This window comes from Bos mutus, chromosome 16 (assembly GCF_027580195.1).
Source record: "Bos mutus isolate GX-2022 chromosome 16, NWIPB_WYAK_1.1, whole genome shotgun sequence".
NCBI classification, from domain to species: Eukaryota; Metazoa; Chordata; class Mammalia; order Artiodactyla; family Bovidae; genus Bos; species Bos mutus.
Window position 1 is genome coordinate 3761413 of NC_091632.1, and position 20680 is coordinate 3782092.

General features: G+C 52.9%; 1 protein-coding gene across 2 annotated transcripts in view; it reads left to right on the plus strand.

Annotated features, from left to right (window-relative positions):
- Nucleotides 1-20680, plus strand: part of RASSF5 (Ras association domain family member 5) — a 73093-nt gene that overhangs the window by 36264 nt on the left and 16149 nt on the right. The window contains exon 1 of one of the 2 annotated variants that reach the window (XM_014476969.2): nucleotides 5892-6399. The exons of the other annotated variant lie outside the window; for it this stretch is intronic. Coding sequence (XP_014332455.1) covers nucleotides 6280-6399 — 120 coding nt within the window. The 5' untranslated portion in view covers nucleotides 5892-6279. Of the gene's footprint in view, nucleotides 1-5891; nucleotides 6400-20680 lie in introns of those variants that run through there. 2 annotated transcript variants of the gene reach the window in all.

Sequence of the window (20680 nt, forward strand, 5' to 3'; positions counted from 1 at the left end):
TCTTTTGGATCAATCGAATACATTTTACACTTCTATCTCATTTGTTGCCAGCCCATCCACAGCTGCCAAAGGAAAGGGCCAGTCCCCAGCCACCCCCCACCACAGATTTCCCTCCACGCTCTAGAAACCAGAAGTGCTGGCCGAAGTTGTCAGTGATCCCACTCCACTCAGCAGCTGCCTCTAACAGGAGCCGCCCTAAGGCCTGTCTGACGGCCCAGGGGAGCTCAGTTCTGATCAGACAGTGGGAATGGCTTCCCAACCAGGAGGCTCTTGATATCCTGGCGCCAAGCAGAGCCAGAGCTCCAGCCCTTGCTTCTCTAGAAATGCTTAAGCGCTGGAGATGTATCTCTGTGCCCCTCACAGCCCCACCCACTCCTCCCAGCCTAGAACCAGTCTGTGCCTGAGATGACCTCTGGCTGAGCCAGCTCGTCCTGAGGCCCTAAGGAGGCAACAAGCTTCTCTCTCTCTACATGCAGCAGTGCAAGAGTTGTTCACACATCTCACATCCGTGACCACATTGCCCTGGCTCCTGAAGGATTGAAGAGATCACGTGAGGGATGGGATTGTTGGTCAGAAACATCTTTTATGATTCTCTAGTTCCCCTAAAGGAGGGCAGCTAGAAGGCCAACTCCCCACACCTGCCTCAGACCCAGCAACAGCCCTCCAGGGCCTCTGCGTCTTAGTCTGGGCTGATCTAACTGCCTTCGGTGTGTGTGTCAGGGCCCTAGCAAAGCTGGCAGCCTGACAGCCCAGGAAGCAAAGCGTGGAGAGGGCTAGGAGCCCCGGAAAACTGCCTCTGCTGTGAGTCAGCCTCCACGGTGTTCAGCTGCATACCTCTCACAACAGGAAGTCATCGGGGGAAGCTGAGCTCAGTGGTGCGCTCACAGTCTAATGCTGTCAGATGCTGCTCTCAGGACACGGGGTGGCAGTAAGGTTCACCCCAGAGAGGGCATCTGAGAAAGGCTGCTTCCGAGAGGCGCTGGGAAGGTGGGGTGGAGACACAAGAGGACTCTGATGGCAGAGGAGACCGAGAGCAAGGCCACGAGAGCAAGGCCACGAGCGGGGAGGGCGGCTGCCGGTGACGTGAGGCGAGCGTGTGTGCCTGTAAGGAGGGCTGCCTGAGTGTGGCTGGAGGTGGGCACGGCCTGTAGGCTGGGCACGTGCTATGAAGGGCCTTGAAAGACCTGCTCTGGAGTTGAGGATATTGTTGTAGGCACTGAGGCGTCACTGGCGGCAGGACAGCTATGGTGGAAAATCGTCAGACACGGAGGCTCTGGGTTTGAAATCTGATCCCACTATTTATTTGCTCTTTGGTTTGGGGCAAATCAGCCATCCTGAGTCTCATTTTACTCATCTGTAAAATATGTTCTTACAGGGTTGTGACAATATACAGCCTTGATGTACTCCTTCCCAACTCTGAACCGGTCCATTGTCCCATGTCTGGGGGATTAAGTGCAAGAATGAAGTATATGGAAGAAAAAAAAAAAAAAAAGAATGAAGTATATGAGAGCTCGGTAGCTCCAATATGACATCTTATTTCATGTTGTTCAGACTAGCTGTTAGGAGAAAGCAGGGACTATGTGTTCTTCAGAACACCCAGTCTAGTGCCTGCCATGTAGAAAGTGCTCCGTAATTATTTGTTGAATAAATGAATAAGCTTGATACTAAATCTTGATCCTCAGTACTTACGCAATAATTATTAGTTGACATCTGAATGGGAAGATTTTTTGATGAAATAACCCTGATCAGATCTTGGTCTAGACGGGTAACTTTGGCAACAAGACAGTGGGGAATTCGGAGGAGTCAGGATGGGAACGAAGAACATTATTGGAAGGCTTTGCAATAATCTGTGTTAATGGCATCCATCAAGATAGGAAATTCTAAAGGAGGGGGAGCAGAGGGAGATTGAGGCCCCGAATAATCAGCTCCGTTTGGACCTGTTAAGAGTGAGGCCGTAGTGGGGAGGGCTGGGTACCTGGTGAAGCATTCATCTGGAGGACCTGGGGGAGAGGGCATCATGAGACAAGTCAAGTGTGGTTGATGCCATTGGCCTAGACTCAGCTCCCAGGGACAATGTGAAGGCGGAGCGAGTGGAAGAAACAGTCAGTGAACTGTGGAAAACCCCAGTGAGCCAAAGGGAAGACAGGGTCATAGGCAGACTGAGAAAGCAGCTCCTGACTTGTCTGGGACAGACTCCAGTGTCAGGCAGGGTGACTGTTTGAGAGCGGTCGGGGATAGGTTCTGCATGCTCTGTGTGTGTGCATTCACGGGTCTGGGTCTGGAGTCAGACCAGCTGGGCTGATTTGGCTCCACCGGAACTAGCATGTCTGACTGTGTGCAGATTACTTGATCTGCCAGAACCTCCTCTTCCACTCTGTAAAGTAGAGATACTGAAGCCGCCTCCCCCGTTTGCTGTAGGGATTAAATGAAATGAAGCACATAAAGTCACTAGGAAGACAGCGTCCACACAAGGCAGCTAATGATCACTCCAGTGGTTTCGGGGGTGGGTTGGCACCTCACCTGGTTTTCGGCCTCTGAATGTGTTTGTCGCTCATGAGGCCCCAAACCTGATCTCTGGACCCCTCCATGGATCCTGGATGAGGACATCTGAGGTCCAAAGTTGCTGAAGCTCCCCAGCAAGCTAGAGCTGGAGCTGGGCCTGGAATATCAGCCCCCTGGCTTCCATTTCTGTACCACAGCTTTCCTGGAACACAGACCCACAGGGTGGATTTGACAAGGGATCTGGCCACGTGTCAGGATGGCATTTGAGAGAGGAAGAAAGTTTCAAATGATGTATTTCATCATCTGACGCTCTGAGACAGGGAAGTCACCCATCCACCACTTCAGTGGGGCTTTCTGAATCCACCCCACTCCCACCCCCCCCCCAACAGCGATGTCATCATTGCTCTGGGGCTCTGGATGCTGCAGCTTCAGGTCCAGACTCCTCTTCCTGGGACCAGGGACAAGAACAGCCAGTTCCTACCCTTCGCGCATTCACTTCCAGAAGCATGAAGTGCTGTTGCCTAAGCTCTTCCTGCTGCCTTCTCCCCTCCCCCTGGCCACGTTATCACCACTGTTGATTATTCATGGGGAAGAGGTATAGACAGGGTCACTGGATGCTGAAAGGAATCCGGTCTTCCTCCCTTTGGGACTATGGAGCTTCAGTCTGGATTCTTCCTCCTGGAGGCTGGCCAACTTGTATCACATGTGATCTTTGCTGGCTTCAGAAGAGTCCCAGGGTCCTCGCCAGCACCATCTCTGCTTTGCTTGGCTTCCTTCCAAGCCTGGACTCATTGACAGGTGGAGTAGGGTGGACAGACGAACACAAACTAGGCTTTGAAAATATCTCATGAGCTATGATGGAACATATTCCTTCTCTCAGTTTCCTCATCTGTGAAATGGGAGTAAAACCTGCTATCAGGGTTGCAGAGCAACCCAAGTGATGAGGTGAAGGGACTTTGAAAAGCCCTATTCAGATGTCACTTTTCATAATATTTGAACTGGCAGGGAGCCGCACCCTAAAAGAACACAGTGTCACTCAGGCCTTTTCCTAAGTGGATCTGGCATCTCGTGTGCCGCTCACAAGCAGAGACTCACGCCGACTCCTGGGCTACTTTGGCCTGTTGTCCGCTGTATTTTAAGATTGTACGTTGTGAATGTGTAGCGCTGCACTTACTCTGCAGAGGTCAGTGTGTACTCCAAGGACACAATGTGGCCCGAGAATCTGGGGCCTGTTTTTCCCTTAAATATTGAATTCCCACTGAGCAAGGAGGTTCCTTTTATAAGGAAACGTGTGTTCTTTCACTGGCCAGACAAAGCAGGCAGGCTCTTGCTGGTGCCCAGGGGTCATGCAAAGCCCCTCCCTGCAGGATTCATCATCCTGACATTGGCCTTCGAGGTCCTGGTGAGGCCAAAACCAGCTTCCTTTCCCTGGACCATAGTCTCTGGGGTAAACCACCCCCACCCAGCAAAGTGAACGTGAAAGTCGCTCAGTTGTGTCCGACTGTTTGTGACCGCAGGGACTATACCATCCGTGGAATTCTCCAGGCCAGAATACTGGAGTGGGTGGCCTTTCCCTTCTCCAGGGGATCTTCCCAACCCAGGGATCCAACCCAGGTCTCCTGCATTGCAAGTGGATTCTTTACCAGCTGAGCCACCAGGGAAGCCCAAGAATACTGGACTGGGTAGCATATCCCTTCTCCAGCGGATCTTCCCAACCCAAGAATCGAATCGGGGTCTCCTGCATTGCAGGCAACTGAGTTATGAGGGAAGCCTTGCCCAACAAAACAGTCTTTGAAATACTCATTTGAAGATTGCTCCAAAACCTACTTTCAACCCCACTAACGTGAGTTCTTCCCTGAAAACACCCGGTAGCTCAGCCCAGCCCCCCTCCCCACCTGGTTACTTCCATTTGCTATCTCCCGGCCAGGGAGGCAGCTACTGGTCATGACCATCCCTGGAGCTGGGCAGGTCAGTGGGCCGCGGTGCGGGCTCTCAGCTAGCTCATGTTCGTGCCTGCCAGGCACTCGCGGGCTTCTAGAAAAAAGACTGTGTGGGAGGATGGAGCCAAATTGGGCTGCAGTTGAAACCATCCTGAGCACTGACGGATTTGACTAAGACGGGGGAGGAAGAGGGCCCCTCGCAAAAGTAGCCAGAGCTTAAAATGGAGCTGGCAGCTTGCAGTCTGGGGGCTGAGTCTAGCCCCTTACCCAGCTTGTGCCCCAAGACTGGATGGTTTTGGGAACTACAGGAGACACAGACTTGGAGAAAGTCCTGATAACCCCTCTCAGCCACTCTCTGGGCGTTTTCAGGGTCCTCGGGCCATCAGACTCCACGAGCATGGTGCTCCTGGCATTGCTCGGCTCTGAAGGCTTGTTTGCTGTTCCGGAGACTCCGAGCCCCTCTCTGCTGAGAGACGGCAGCAGCACACACATCAGTCCCATCTCTTCTGAGAGACGGCATCACACCAAGAGCACAGGCCCTAGGACTGCAAGGACCCGGGTCTGAGTCCCAGCACACTGGTCCTACCAACGTGACTCTGAGCTTCAGTTTCCTCACCTGGGAATAGTAATCTCTATCCCGAGGCTGTTGGGAAATGACAGACTTCATGTACATCACCAGGCGCACAGAGTAACTACTGTAGATGAAGGATTTGAAGGATTCAGCCCCAGTGGAGGAAGGTGTCCCTTCATCCGGTTCTAATGGAGAAATGTAACTGAGCTGTCCTTGATGAGATGACAACATCTGGCAAAGACCCCTCTTTCAGACCCGCCGCCCCTCCCCGCCCGGAATTAAACGCACTAATAAACTGGGTGGTGTCTGCAGGCGCCTTTAGAAACCTGAGGCTTCCTGGGGGCAAGTTCCTGGGCTGGGTGGAAGGGCTGCTTACTCTGCAGATTGCTGTAACTTTGCATCTGATTTGCATACGCTTGGAGGTGGGGGAGCCCTGCAGTTTCTTCTGGCATTTCCGAGTTAAAATATTGCTGCTTCTCCAGGCAGACCAGATATTGATTTTCTTCTTCTGCAGTCACTTCTCTAACCACTCCGAGGGGCCTGACTCCTTCACCCAGGGAATGGGGAATGAGAGGGTGGGGGAGGCAGAGGACGGGGGAAGGGAGGCGCGACGGTGTGGGCCTTCGAGCTCCTGCCGTCCTGGGGGAGGAGAAGGAGCTCCGACCAGGAGGATGGAGACAGCAGAGAGGGCATTTTCTCCCTCGGGTCCGTCCCAGTGCATTCCCGCCCGGCGTCCCTGCTCTGACTCTAGGGATGCCCCGGGTCCACTTGCCAGTGTGGTCCAGCGGCAGGGTGGGGACGCGCAGGCCTGGGGCGGGAGGACCCAGAGGGGCGTGGCGACCGCCGGGGCCTGGAGGAACCTTGCGAGAGGAAGTGGCTTCCGAACCCCTCTGGCAGTGGAGGGGCAGGAGCGGCGCGGAGGCGGGGGCCGTGCCGAGAAGGCCTCCGCGCGGGGTGGAGCGGGGCGCCGGCGCGGAGGGCGCGAAGGCGCAGATGCCCAGTGAGTTGCAGAGCGAGGTGCGCCGCGCGGCGTCCGGGTCTGAGCGCCTCCGGGGGACAGGTTACCCCGCCGCCTGAGCCCCTCGGGCCCCAGTGGGAAAGGCGAGGCGGCCGGCGCCGGGTCCGCCCGGCCGGGTAACGGACTCGCTCCCCGGCGGGGCTAGAAGCTCGCGCCGCGGCCGCCTGGGGAAGGGTCCCCGCCTCCCTGCGCCGCACCCGAGCCCCCAGCAGATGCGCGCTCTGCCTCCCGCCGGGGCTCCGGGCTAGATGACGGTGGACAGCAGCATGAGCAGTGGGTACTGTAGCCTGGAGGAGGAACTGGAGGACTGCTTCTTCACCGCCAAGACCACCTTCTTCAGGAATGTGCAGAGCAAACGTCCTTCGAAGGTAAATGTAATGATATAAGAGCCTTTCATTGCGGGGAAGCAAGCTCTGTGGTCTAGAAGGGAAACCTGGCTCCTGGCAGACAGGCTGTCAACGTCTTACCAGAGTGGGTGGGCAGTTGCCCTGAGGGCCCTCTTGAACTTGTTGACTGAGCGGACCCTGGGTTGGATCTGGAGCCCTTTGGGGACCACAGGCAAAACTGGTCTTTTTTCTTTTTCTTTTTTTTAATGTTCTTTTCAGCATTTCCTGTCCCCGGACCTTTTCAAAATGGCTCTCTAGGATTTGGGGACAGCACTCACCTGTGCCTGGGAGGGTGACCATCCCCAAAATCCGAGCTCTGAAGCTCCAGGTGGCAAGTGGATGGCTCCCTGTCCCTCATTAAGGATAACATTGCTAGGTTGAGACTTCCGTATTGCAGATGGCCAGAAACCATCTTAAAACACAGCCCAGCAACTTTGCAGAAGTCCAGGATGTTTTTAGAAGCAAACTAAAACTTCTCTCCTAGATCACTGTGCTGCTACCATTTTGACTTCCTGAGTTAGCTAGGGGTAACCTAGAGGGGTTTGCGTGTGTCCCCTAATGCGGCTGTGTATGCTAGACACCCAGCTCACCTGAGTCCCCTGGCCGCACTCTCCCAGTTGCAGCCATGTGTCTGCTACATGGCAGTGGCGGCAGAGCTCTGTTTGTTTATTTGTTTTGTTATTTAGATGAGAGGGCTCCAAGCCAGGTCCTTGCCTAAATGGGCCTGTTTGTAGACAGAAGTGAGCGGTTACATTTTACAGGTGTATGCAGGCTCATAATTAATTCAGCAGTCCTACATCGAGTCAAATTAGCTAAAAACTTCCCCAGGCCTGACTCTGGGGCCTCCGTAGTTAATAATTCATCTTGCCTGTAGGCCCCACATTTGCTGGGTTCTGCCCATCAAACAAATGCACTGTAAGAGGATGCCCAAGAATCAGCAGAGAAGTTTTGATTTTAGTGTTCAAAGAATCAACTAGAACTGGCCTGTGCTGGGGTGCCCCTTTGAGAAACTGGGGCAGGGGGTAAGGAGGGCTCATGTGGAAAACATGGCTGCTAAGGGAGGGTGTCCAGCTCTCTCCTGGGGTTCCTGCCTCAACGTGTGTACCCCCTTCTACCCTCACCCCCACCCATATACATATTTAAGGGCACTCCAGCTGTCTAGGGTCTTTATTTAGGCCAGTGGATCTCAGCCTTAGCTGCACACTGGAACTGCCTACTGAGCTTTAGAAAATATGGGTTCTTGGTCCCACAGCATGGGAGTCTGTGATTTCGTTGGTCTGGGGTGAAGCTTGGGCATCAGGATTTTGAAAAGCTCGCCTGTTACTTCTGAGATGCAACTGAGGTTAAGAACCATTGCCCTAGAGAGTTTTGCTGCTGCCGGGTAGGAAATGGTTCCTGTTTTTAGAACAAAGTTTAGCTGCTGCACTTGCTACCAGCCAGGCCGTAAGCCCTTGGCCCTAGAGGGTGGGCTTTTTGTGCCATTGGGTAGAGGAAGGGGCGCTGCAGAGCCACATGGCAAAAAAGGTATCTGTCTCTGGTGATTCTTGGGAGAAATAGAGATATTTTACAATAAAATATGCAGGGGCTTTCCTGGTGGCTCAGATGGTAAAGAATCTGCCTACAATGCCGGAGACCAAGGTTTGATCTCTGGGTTGGAAAGACCCTCTGGAGAAGGAAATGGCAACCCACTCCAGTATTCTTGCCTGGAGAATTCCTTGGACAGAAGAGCCTGGCGGGCTACAGTCCGTGGGGCCACAAAGAGTCGGATGTGACTGAGCGACTAACACTTTTACTTTTTTTTCATGCTGGCATGGGGAGGCAACTTGTTTTTTGGCCCAAATAGCCTTCTCTCTCATTCTCCCCCAAAACCCTTTCCAGGGATCACTCTTGAAAATACACCTTCGGCTTTGCACCCACGTCACCTCTCTCTTTGCAACCACAGTAACTCAAGCTTTGTCTGGTTCTTGAACCCATTGCGTGGCATGAGGTCTCTGCACAGCCCCCTCCCTTGTTTTCCCAAGTCTGTAAGCCCTCGGAGGGCAGGAATCCCTTCTGAGAAATGGATTTTACTGAACCCCACACAGGGTGGTAAGGATAATGCCTCAAAGAGAAAGAGGTGGACATGGCCCCTCTTGTCCCTGGGCTCTGCCCAGCTACAGGGTGCGCAGAGTCTTAACTGAGATTCAGAACTGCTGTTGGAGACATCTTCGTCAGCATCAGCCTTGCCATCTGTACAGCCCTCTCCATGGACGCAGGGGGCGCAGGGCCTCCTCTCATTGGGGAGCAGGCACTGGGTGGCCCCACCGGCTGTGCAGGGGTGCATGTGGCTGGCATAAGAACCGGGATGCTTCATCCACATATCTCAGTCTCCTATCTTTCGTGCTTTTCCACCTTTAAAAAACACTTCGGATCTCTCTTCGCCTGGGAGCCACTTCTAGAAACGGTTTCCAAGAGATCGGCCTTATCCTGGCCCCATTCTGACTCCTATCATTGCTTTTTTCCCTACCCAGTCTGAGCTCCCAGGAGAATTTCTCCTTCCTGTCTCCAAGGAAAGGCATTTATGTGTTTCCCAGTCACCGAGAGACTGAGGCCCCATTGGGGAAGGGCCCAAGCTGGTGTCTATAAATAGCCTTGTCAGAGCAACCTGTATCTGCCAGTCGGTCGTGTGCCTGGCTGGAGCGGAGCCGCGGGGGAAGCCTCCCGCTGTCCTGGAGCCTTCGCTGGCCCAGCCTCCAGGGAGCTCCTGAGACCTCTGTCCAGCCCTTTCAATGGGGGGCAGGAGCATGGGGGAGAGAGGGGCCACGCAGAGCCAGGAGGCCCCGAAGGTGGAGTGGCAGCGGCAGAGGAAGTGGGGCCAGGCCCTGAGCTTGGCTGTTTCCCTCCGTTCAGAAGGCAGCAGCTCCCGGGGGCCCCAGGCCTCCCCTGAGACGCCATGGAGCTCCAGTCTTCAGTCTTTGTTTCGGGTGCCCTACAGGGACTTCTCCCTTGGCTTCTGGGCCCGATTAGGTCACTTACCCTGGATCATGTCTCCAAATGGGGCCCCCGGTGGCTTGGGGGAACCCCAACCCGAGTACTCATAAGTGCAGACCAAGCAGCTCTCCAGAAGGCGTCCATACGGTCACCCGGTTCAAGACATTGGCATCAGGGTGGGGGTCATTCGAGGCCACACAGCAAGTTCCTGATGGACCCCTGGGGTTGGAACCTGTATCTCTCGTCTCCCAGCCCGGAGGTTTTTCTGCTTCAGGCCCACAGAAGGCAGGGTTTGGTGATTTGTGGGCCTGGTGCCTGGGATCTCTGACCCTGCCAGCTGCCCTTGTCTTCCTGTCTGGGATCTGACCCTAGAAGGGAGGCCAGCTCCCACTCCCGTCGGTTCCCCAGATGCCTGCAGGGGGCGGCAGTTTCGGGCTCTGACCTCTGAGCAGGGACACGGACACCCCAAGTTTTCTCTGCATGTTCTGCAGGCTCTAGGACCCCAGGTACCACCCAGACCATTGGTGTGAAGGCTCCAGGGACACAGAAAGCCTCCTGCTTGCAGAATGTCCAAGCTGGAAGGACCCGAGTCTAGCATCTGTTTCCAGATGGAGAGGCTGAAGCCAGGAGGCATGAGGCTGTCACCAGACCGGACGTCTGGCTGGGTGGGGTCTCTTGGACACCTTGTCAGGAGCTCTTCTGGGTCTTCATCGCTCAGTGGGTGACAGGAACAGCCCTTGTCCTCTCAGGGCCTTCTACACAGTGGAAGAAGCCAAACAGCCTCAGGCTAGGAAAGGGGTACGGGGTCCTTCCAGCCCTCCGTTCCTAAGGCACAGTGTGGCCCAGGAACGTTCATTCTACACTTGGTACTAACAGGGGTCCTGGTCATCAGTCCCAGAACTTTATGAGTTCTTCGCATCTGTCCTAGGTACTGCTTGCTGTATCTTTGTCGTATGCAGAAGGTTGGGCTCTATCTGTGGTTAAATATTATACTTAAGCACAGCTGGAATGCGTTCCCATCCTCGCCTCCCCACCCCGGGCCCTTCCTGGTCTACATTGACACCATTGATTTTTGAAAAATTTAAGGAAGATGCAAAGAGGAAGGGGAGCAGTCGCAGAGGTCACAGGACAAAGTCACTCCCAGTTCCATCCTTGCACTTGCCTCCTCTCCTCTTGCCTGGCCGCGTGGCCCCTACTTGGACAAGGTTCCATGGTTCCAGGGACTTCATGCAAGCCTGACCAGTCAGGGAAATCCCCATCTCTCTGCCCGCAGCAGGAGCACCTAGGCCCCCACCTCCGTACCTGCCCCTGATCTTCTCTCACGCCAAGTGAGAGATAAAGGACACTAAAAATAAGTTAGTTCCAAATTTGAGCAATAAAAATAAAAATCTTCAGCACTGTTGGACCATATCACTGCTATTTTATGTGCTTTCTCGGAAGCCTGCCCAGCCCACCACTCAGCTCTCCGTGTTGGCAGGGCCCGCGATAGCCTCCCTCTGGGGCTGGAGTCTGTGGTCCCCTCCTGGGGGACTGGTGGCCTGCTGCTGCCCGGGGCCTTCTCAGTGTTGCTTTTCTCCAGAAGACGGTAAGCCGTGTAAGATCAGGACTCGCGTCCCTGCAGGTGCTATGTCGCACCAGCCGCTGGTTAGAGAAACCGGGCTGGCTGAATGCTGGTCGAGGTTAATCGCTGTGAAATCTCTCTTGCATCCCGTGTGATCAGGATGGGTCACAAACAGCCCCATTATTTTCAGTCATCAGATACAAAAGAAGTTTATTTCCCTCTTTAAGGAAAGTTACATTGGCAGGTGGGGCTCAGGATAACACACGGGAGATTCTGTGGGTCAGGCCCGGAAGTGGTGTGCGTGTTCTACGCCCCTGCGCCACTGGCCAGAATTCGGTCACGTGGCCACTCCTAACCACAGGGAGGCTGAGAAGTGAAATACAGCTGTGAGCCCAGGTGGACGAGGAAGCCGGTTGTGGTGAACACTTAGCCGTCTCTGCCACACATCGCTTCTCCCACCTCTGCCCAGCTACCTTAGGAAACTGCTGTACTCTCTTGGTGAAGGGCTGCAGCCCTGTCTCTTTGACTTTGTATTTGTCCGTCTATCACCAAGGAGGTGCGGTTCCTGGGGTGGGCAACCCTACCTCCCCCAGAAACACGGGGAACTTTTGGAGGAAAGGTGCTGTTCCTTACTCAGCACTGCGCTGGCTCCTCTTAGCATCTGAAGCCTTCAGTGGTGCTCACGGGTTGACCCTGGCCCCTGACATCGGAAATCTGTCTTTGGATCACTTTTTGATAATGGACAGTCAAGGGCCCCACTCTAGACGTCTTGGCTCCTGCATCTTTGAAGGTAGGACCCTCAAATCTGCTTTTTCAAAATACTTCCCCCTTGGGGACACTCACAGAAAGTCTGAGAACCAGCTGTTTAGGAAATATTGGTGATTGATGGCTTCAGTTGGAATGTAAGATGATCATATATGACAGATTCCTAGGCTGGAAGCCCAGGAGGTAAAAGGCTTTCCCTGGTCACTCAGCGAAGTAGAGACCGCCCCGAGGACCCAGAGCCCCGGGCCCCTGCTCAGAGCAATCTGTGTTACTCTCAGCACTGATGCTGGCAGAGATGTTGAGGGGATAATCCTTGGTGATCGTGACTGGTTCATGATGGAATGGAAGCCTCACAGAACTGTAAGCCATGTTCTGGCTTCTCAGCTCAACTCCAGCTCTCAACTGAGGGGCTGTGGCCAAGACACATCAAGCCTCCAGATTCGGGCGCCTCATCTGGTCCTTTTAACGAGTGTCACGTGAGCCTGTCCTTTTCTTCTTTAACCGAGCGTCCTTCCCCACTTTGCATGGGAGCAGAGCCTTCTTAGCAGTTTCTCACGGGACTGGCAGAGAGAGATCCTGACTGCTAAGTTCTCTAAACTGTAAGGACTTCCCTAGGGTGGGGTTGGGAAAAGGGCCTGAATGGTTGACACGAGCTCCTTCTCCAGGACCACCTGGGACTCACCCCAGACATCCTCCCCTTTGTGTTCCAGATTCCTCCACTCCCACTCAAGCCTTTCTCTTCACGCCTTTAGACTTTATCCAGACTTGGCCCGCTTTTCCCTCTAAAGTTACAGCTCAGCACACATGTAACACCCATTCACCCACGTTATTTTGGGAGAAAGGAAAACTTTACACGGCTCTCAACCCTGAATCCCAGCTCTTAGTTTACGCTGTCAGGCTGGACGCTGGACCCAGGTTCCAAGCCGTGAGTGGCACAGGGAGGCACCATCAGGTCACCCTCGTGCCTGAAGCCTGTTCCCAGCCCTCCACTGATCCCGGCTCGCCAGGTAACCCACACCTGTGTGCGTCTCAGCTCTGGGATCCCCCTGTGTGGGGGGCCCAGACCTGTCTTCATTCAGGACCTCATTTCCTCTTCTGAATGGCTCAGTCTACCCATAAGATAGCACCCTAGTCCTGGCAAGGCATATGCTCTGGGGATAAGAGGACCAGATCAATTTGCCAGGAGCCAGGGGCATTTAATTTCAGAACCAGGAGGAAGAAGGGAGCTGTAGAGGCAGAAACCTGCAGGTTGGACTCGCTGAGCCTGCACCTTCTGTCCATGGTTCTGTCCTGGTTCCTGTCTCTTCTCCTCCCCCTCCCCTCCCCAGCTTTATGTGCAGCTCCCCAGCCTGCATCCCCCATCTCACTTCTCTTCTTAGCTGTAGAATGAAGTTTTCTGTAGCCTGTCGGAGGTCTCTCACGCCCCTCAGACGCCTACAATTTAATGTGTCCAGAAGCAGGTCGTAGCTTTGCCCATGACTGATTTCCCTCCCTGTCTCCGCCTCATCCTCCTATTCCCCCACCTTCGGCACCTGAAGGACCTCCCCTCTCATGCCTTCCATCCAGTCTGTCACTGTGGCTTCTGCCTCCACGGTGTGGTCTCTCCTTTCTGTCCCCCACCCTGCCCTACCTAGCTGGGGGCTTGTCGCCTCTTCCTGAGATGCTCCAGGAGGTTGCCCAACCAGTTTCCTTCTGTTTCTTCCCCTGCTGTGTACCCTGCATTTGATGGCATATCATTCTGGCGTCCCAAAGCCTTCAGAGCCTCCCCTTTGCTTCTAGAGCAAAGTCCACGCTGGTTCCCACCTGTTAATGTTGCATCTAAAATGTCGCAATGCCTGGCCTCAATCAGAACGCTGTGTTTTCAATCTTCTTATAGCACAGGGCTGAGGGGTCGGGGGATACAGAGATGGATAAAACGTGTAAAGACCTATGGCCTCAGCCACACTGTGCAGCAGACTCTAGTTGCTCCCCTTCCCCACCCATGAAGTGTCGATGGGGCCCGTGGGCAGAGGGTCACCTGGGGGGGGACACTGGGTCTGCCCTGCGGCCCCGCGGCTTTCATCAGGAGGTGGCGGCAGCTCCCAAGATGGGGGGAAGGGGGCTGGCCCCCAGAATCAGAGGGCCTGGGCGTAAGTAAAACCCAGGAGGAGGCCGGGGACGGGCTGGCAGCGACAGGACTGCAGCAGCCTGGGAGGGTTGGAGGAGATCAGCTTAGCCTCTGAAAAGCAGCGACTCCTGGAGCTGGAGGAGACTGTGATGGGTCATTAGGCCATTACCTTCTTTCTGAACAGGCCTGCATGTGGCCCCCACAGGCAGGGGAGGGAACCTGTGCTCAGCACACCTCCAACCCATTGATCAGCCCTTCCTTGTCCATGGTGCTACTCAACGTGGCTCCAGCTGGTTGGACCCCTGCTGCCTGTGAGGCTACAATCCTAGGCTTAAAAAAAAATAAAGCAGGGAGGGCGGTGGCAGCACGTTTCCACCTGGCAGACCACCCTGGCCTGCTGTCAGGCCAGAGGGCTGGCACGTTCAACGAGGTCCTATGTGAGAGGGGCTTAGCCAAGGGCGAGGCCCACACCCCACGCTCATCCAACTCCAGAACACATGCTCTTCCCACCACACACGTGGCGTCTTGGGTGAGAGTCAAGTTTCGAAAGGCTCCAAACAACCTCAGGTATCCCAGCTCTCGTCTGCTCACCTGCCGCAGGAAGCTGTCTTTATCACATTCGCTCTTTGCCTGCTGCTGAAATCCAGGCCGTTTTCCCCTGTTGGGATCTCGGGAAAGCTGGTCGCCATACACTATCGGCGTCCCTTCACCAGCGTTCAGTCCGCGAGTCCCGCCTTCTCACCTCACCTCCTGGCTCTCCCCGAGCGCCAGGGGTGGTGTTGGGCTGCCCACCACACTGTGGGGCGTGGGGGCTGCAGGGACCTGCTTTGCAGCGGAGGATACGAGGCCGGGCCCTGTGTTGGCCTGAACATGTGGAGAGGCTGTGGGCAGGTACGACCTCCATAGTCACACATGGCTGGGAAAGTGTGCGTTAGCGAGGAGGATGGGCGAGCTGGTGGGTCCCAGTGTTCATAGAACATTTCCAGCTGCAACTTGATGCTTCTCTCTGCTCCCTGAAAACCACCGAGTCCTCCTCTCCTGCCCCTCATTTTGATGGTCTGTAATTCTCTGGATGAGGAACCGTGTCTTGTCTTGTTTAGCATTGGGTCCCCGGCACATGGCAGGCACAGAATGCAAGCCTGATGAAGGAGGAGGGGCCTTGGAGGGTCTTCCCCACAAAACGTCTTTCCCTAAGGGGTGGCGGGCGCTCCTGGAGGGCACACAGAGTGCTTCAGACTGAGCGTGTGAAAGCGGATCTCGGGACTGTGAGAAAGGGAAACTTGCTGAGATTCGGGATGTGGAATCAATGGATTTTTCCAGTGACTCTGAAAAGAAAAATCTCACTGAGTGAGCAGAAAATGCAAGGACAACTTTCCAAACACAGAGCGGCCCCTCCATCCCATCTGTGATTGCTCAGCTGTTTGCCCCGGAGGGTGAGGGCGGGCAGCGCTGGGTCACTAAGCAACTGGGCCCTGGCAATTGCTGGCAAGAGTTAGCCTGGCCCGTCCTTCAGTGGGGCCTCCGGGGGTCGGGGCAGAGGCCCCACGTGCAGGGGCGGGAGAGCCTCAGGGATTTCTCCTGTCTGGCTTTCAGCCGTGGGAGTGGCAGGGTGGGGAGTGGGGAATAGATACACGTCTCCCTTGTTTCACTTTCCCAGTTTTATTCTAAGCATGTAAAGACCCCGGGTTGGTGATCCCAGTCGTTTGAGCATTCTCAGACAGCCCAGCTGGACTGGGCAGGGACCCCAGGCCCTCAAGTGGGCCCAGCTGTGGGCCTGGGAACCCATGCCCCCAGCCTTCCCTCTGGGTGACCTCAGGAGGCCTGCTCCCTGCTCTCAGCCTCACTTTTCCCCTCTGTAAAATGGGGAGACTTGATCCTCCAGGGGAGAGTAACTGCTAGAGAGGGCCCAGCATCTGGTTGCGAGAATGCATAGAGAACTCCTGGGTTTGGGATGATAAAGGCCATTTTGAGAAATGCAGATGGGGGTTGAACTGTGATGTGAGGAGGTAGGGTTCTTGATGGGGATGTGAGGAGTCGTAAGGCTCTGTTCACGGAACAGGGAGACGGCAGGAGCCAGAGTCTGCTGGGAATTGGTTAGAGTTTAAAATAATAATGATTGGGCCTTGATGTGTGCCAGGCACTGTTCTAAGTGTGGAGACTCATTCAATCCTCACATTAACTGCAATCGCCCCATGAACAGTGCAGGTTTGAACTGCATGGGTCCACTTGTCTTCAGATGCTTTTCAGTGGTAAATACTATCATCCTACATGGGCAGTGGTTAGCTGAATCCACTGGTCCGGGGTACTGAGGGCCCACCATGTGCCATCAACCCCAGCACTGATTAAGGGTCAGTTGTGCATACGGTTTGCATTTAGCAGTGAGGAAACTGAGGCACTGAGGGGGTCAGGGGTCCCCTAGAAGCAAGGGGCAGATCCAGAACTTGGGCCCGAGTGACCTAATGCCAGGGCTCCCAGCCCTGAAACTGTCCTGCCTCTCCTGTAGCTATTTCCAGAATTACCCAAATAACTGAGGCTGGAAGATGCCCACAGATGTAACCCCGTGTCAGCAGCGTTCGTCTTGGAGACACTTTGCCAGGCCATTTAGGAGAGAGGAGACCAGATGTCCCTGCCCCTGAGGCTTTAGGGCACAGTGAGAGCACATACATGTTGAAACACTCCGAGCCACTCAGTAACCAACCGAGATGAATGTCATGTCAGGTTGTCTCGGAGCCCTGTGCGGGCTCGTTAGCAGGGCAGGCGGCACAGGGGGAGAGGGGGCGTGGGGGCCACTGGCGAAGCTCGGGCCCCCCACACAGCCCAGCCCGCAAAACTGAGGGCGCAGATGGGGCTTCCGGCCAGAGGGGAGCCAAGAAGGGCCCGCTCCAGCGGCAGGGCAGCGAGCTGGGACCCCAGCTGCCCTTGCCCTCCGGGCAGGCGTGGCTACGCGGAGGCAGGGAGCTGAGTGTTGGCTCCCACGTGCTGCTCACAACCCTGGACTTCTCTGAATCAGTTATGGCTCTGGATGCCCTGTCCGGCGCGTAGTGGGAGAAGGGGCGCCTTCTGTCCTGGTGCCCGTGTCCTGGAAGGGGCCTGTGATTAGAACACATGAGCTAGGGAACATCCCTCGTGGTCCAGTGGTTATGATTTCACCTTCCAATGCAGGGGAGGGAGGGTTTGATTCTTGATCAGAAAGCTAAGATCCCACATGCCTCGTGGCCAAAACACCAAGACACAAAACAAGCAATATCAACAAATTCAATAAAGACTTTAAAAATGGTCCTCGTTAAAAAAAAAAAAAAAAAAATCTTAAAAAAGAACACATGAGCTGGACTCCTAGATCCACCCGTCTCATGGCCAGGGACTCTGTAGGGCTCTCAGAGCACATGGGGTCCGAGAAGCAGAGGAACCCTGTATTCAAAGCATTCATGTGCAGTGACGTCGCTAGGTGAGAGCAAGGAAAGGATTCTGTGATGGGGATAGGGAACTTTGGCGGCCAGCCAGTCCCCAGCTCCCGGCTGGGTAACTTCAAGAGAACCCCACAGCTCTGTGTCTTGCAGAAACTGTGTTGCCCCGAATCTTCCTTTTCCTGTCGCAGCCACCTCTCGGGGGGTGTGTGAGCTAGCAAAGCCAGGGTCGCGCCTTGCCGGATACCAGCCGTGCTGGGCTTGGGGCAGAGCATCTGAAGCAGATGGGAAGTGCCCGCTGCTGGAGTCATCGACTCAGGTTTCCGCAGAGTGTGGGGGACAGGACCGTTCATCTCAAGGCCCCTTTCGGATCCCTGAGTCCAGGCTTCTGGGTTGCACCCGAGCTCCCCTCTGGAGGGTCAGCTACGAAGCTGTGTGGCCTTCTCCTGGCTGCAGCGACTCCTCTGAGGGGGCGGGGCCGTCCAGATCACCCCAAGGCTTCAGGCATTTCTCAGTGCGCCTGGCAGAAGAGTGGCCAGGCCTAAGAAAAGAGTCTGGTCCCAGAAGTCCCGGGAGGAGGCCCCACTTGCTTAGAAGCAGGATTGACTCCTCATTTTCCTGGAATAGAGAAAGTGAAAGACATTCCAACCTTAAAGAACCAGGTGAATCCAGCTGGTTACATGGCCTCCTGGTTCCCCTGCCCTTGGAATCTTCTTTTTTTAAATTGTTTGCTAGAATTTTGTTAAGGATTTTTGCATCTATGTTCATCGGTGATATTGGCCTGTAGTTTTCCTTTTTTGTGGCATCTTTGTCAGGTTTTGGTATTAGGGTGATGGTGGCCTCCTACAAAGAGTTTGGCAGTTTACCTTCCTCTGCAATTTTCTGGAAGACTTTGAGTAGGATAGGTGTTAGCTCTTCTCTAAATTTTTGGTAGAATTCAGCTGTGAAGCCGTCTGGTCCTGGGCTTTTGTTTGTTGGAAGATTTTTGATTACAGTTTCTATTTCCGTGCTTGTGATGGGTCTGTTAAGATTTTCTATTTCTTCCTGGTTCAGTTTTGGAAGGTCATACTTTTCTAAGAATTCATCCATTTCTTCCAAGTTGTCCATTTCATTGGCATATATTTGCTGATAGTAACCTCTTGTGATCCTTTGTATTTCTGTGTTGTCTGTTGTGATTTCTCCATTTTCATTTCTAATTTTGTTGATTTGATTCTTCTCCCTTTTTTTCTTGATGAGTCTGGCTAATGGTTTGTCTGTTTTATCTTCTCAAAGAACGAGCTTTTAGCTTTGTTGATTTTGCTATAGTCTCCTTTGTTTCTTTTTCATTTATTTCTGCCCTAATTTTTATGATTTCTTTCCTTCTACTAACCCTGGGGTTCTTCATTTCTTCTTTTTCTAGTTGCTTTAGGTGTAAAGTTAGGTTATTTATTTGATTTTTCTCTTGTTTCTTGAGGTAAGCATGTATTGCTATGAACCCTCCTCTTAGCACTGCTTTTATTGAATCCTGTTGGTTTTGGTTGTGTTTTCATTTTCATTCGTTTCTATGCATAGTTTGATTTCTTTTTTGATTTCTTCTGTGACTTGTTAGTTATCCAGAAGCATGTTGTTTAGCCTCCATATATGTGTATCCTAAATAGTTTTTTTCCTGCAGTTGACATCTAATCTTACTGTGTTGTGATCAGAAAAGATGCTTGAAATGATTTCAATTTTTTTGAATTTACCAAGGCTAGATTCATTGGCCCAGGATGTGATCTATCCTGGAGAATGTTCTGTGTGCACTTGAGAAAAAGGTGAAATTCATTGTTTTGGGGTAAAATGTCCTTGGACTGCAAGGAGATCCAACCAGTCCATTCTGAAGGAGATCAGCCCTGGGATTTCTTTGGAAGGAATGATGCTAAAGCTGAAACTCCAGTACTTTGGCCACCTCATGCGAAGAGTTGACTCCTTGGAAAAGACTCTGATGCTGGGAGGGATTGGGGGCAGGAGGAGAAAGGGATGACAGAGGATGAGATGGCTGGATGGCATCACTGACTCGATGGACATGAGTCTGAGTGAACTCCAGGAGATGGTGATGGACAGGGAGGCCTGGTGTGCTGCGATTCATGGGGTCGCAAAGAGTCAGACATGACTGAGCGACTGATCTGTCCTATAGATATCAATTAGGTCTAAGTGGTCCATTGTATCATTTAAAGTTTGTGTTTCCTTGCTAATTTGCTGTTTAGTTGATATCCATAGGTGTGAGTGGGGTATTAAAGTTGCCCACTATTACTGTGTTACTGTTAATTTCCTCTTTCATACTTGTTAGCATTTGCCTTACATATTGCAAATCTTCTTTTTTTTATTGTAATTATATATATATAAAACACATGTATATTATCATTTTAGCCATCTCTAAGTGTGTATTTCTGTGGCATTAAGCACCTTCACATGTTTGTACCACCATCATCACCATCCTCTCTGGAACTTTTCCATCTTCTGAACTCTGTACCCATTAGACTCTGACTCCTCTTTGCTTCCTCCCCACAGTGCCTGGCAACCACTATTCTACTTTCTGTCTCTTTGATTACTCTAGGAACCTCATATAAGTGGAATCATAAGGTATTTGTCTTTTTGACTGGCTTCTTTCACTTAGTATAATGTTGTCAAGGTTCATCCGTGTTGTAACATGTGTCAGAATTTCCTTCCTTTTTATGGATGAGTAATATTCCACTGTGTGTATGCATCACATTTTGTTTATCCAGCTATCCATCAATGGGTTGCTTCCACGTTTTGGCTATTGAGAGCCATTCTGCTATGAACATGAGTGTGCAAATCTCTGTTCAGGCCCTGCTTTCACTTCTTTGGGTTTATATTCAGAAGTGGAATAGCTGGATAATATGGTGATTTCATGTTTAATCTTTTGAAGACTATTTAATGTTTTGAAGACTGTATCTATTCAATTCCTTTGTCCATTTTTAATGGGGCTGTTGTTTTTCTGTTGTGAATTATAGGGGCTCTTTATATATTCTGGATCTTGATTCCCTTTTCAGACATATGATTTGCAATGGAATCCTCTTTAAATTGACTCTAAAAGAGCCAAGTCCAGCCTTTGCAGGGACTGGAGTCTGGGCCGAGGTGTGGGGACCCACTCACTCACCCTGCCTACCATCTTCCCTGATTCACTGTGCAGTGCTCTCGTCCTGGGTTCTCCGGGAACACGGAGATGGAAATGCTCCTGGTGTTGGGGTGCTCATGGTCTACTGGTGAAGATAGGGTTAGACAGCTCATGCTACTATATAGAAGATGAAGCCAGTGCTGGAATAATTGGGGCATAAGCTGCTGTTGTTTAAAAGTCCACTAATTCTAGACAGAAGTGGAAAAGTATCCCAAAAAGATATATCAGTTCTGGGGGCTCAGATGAAGAGGAAAACCTCTCATCCCGAATGATCAAGCTAAGATGTCAGGGAGACAGAGGGG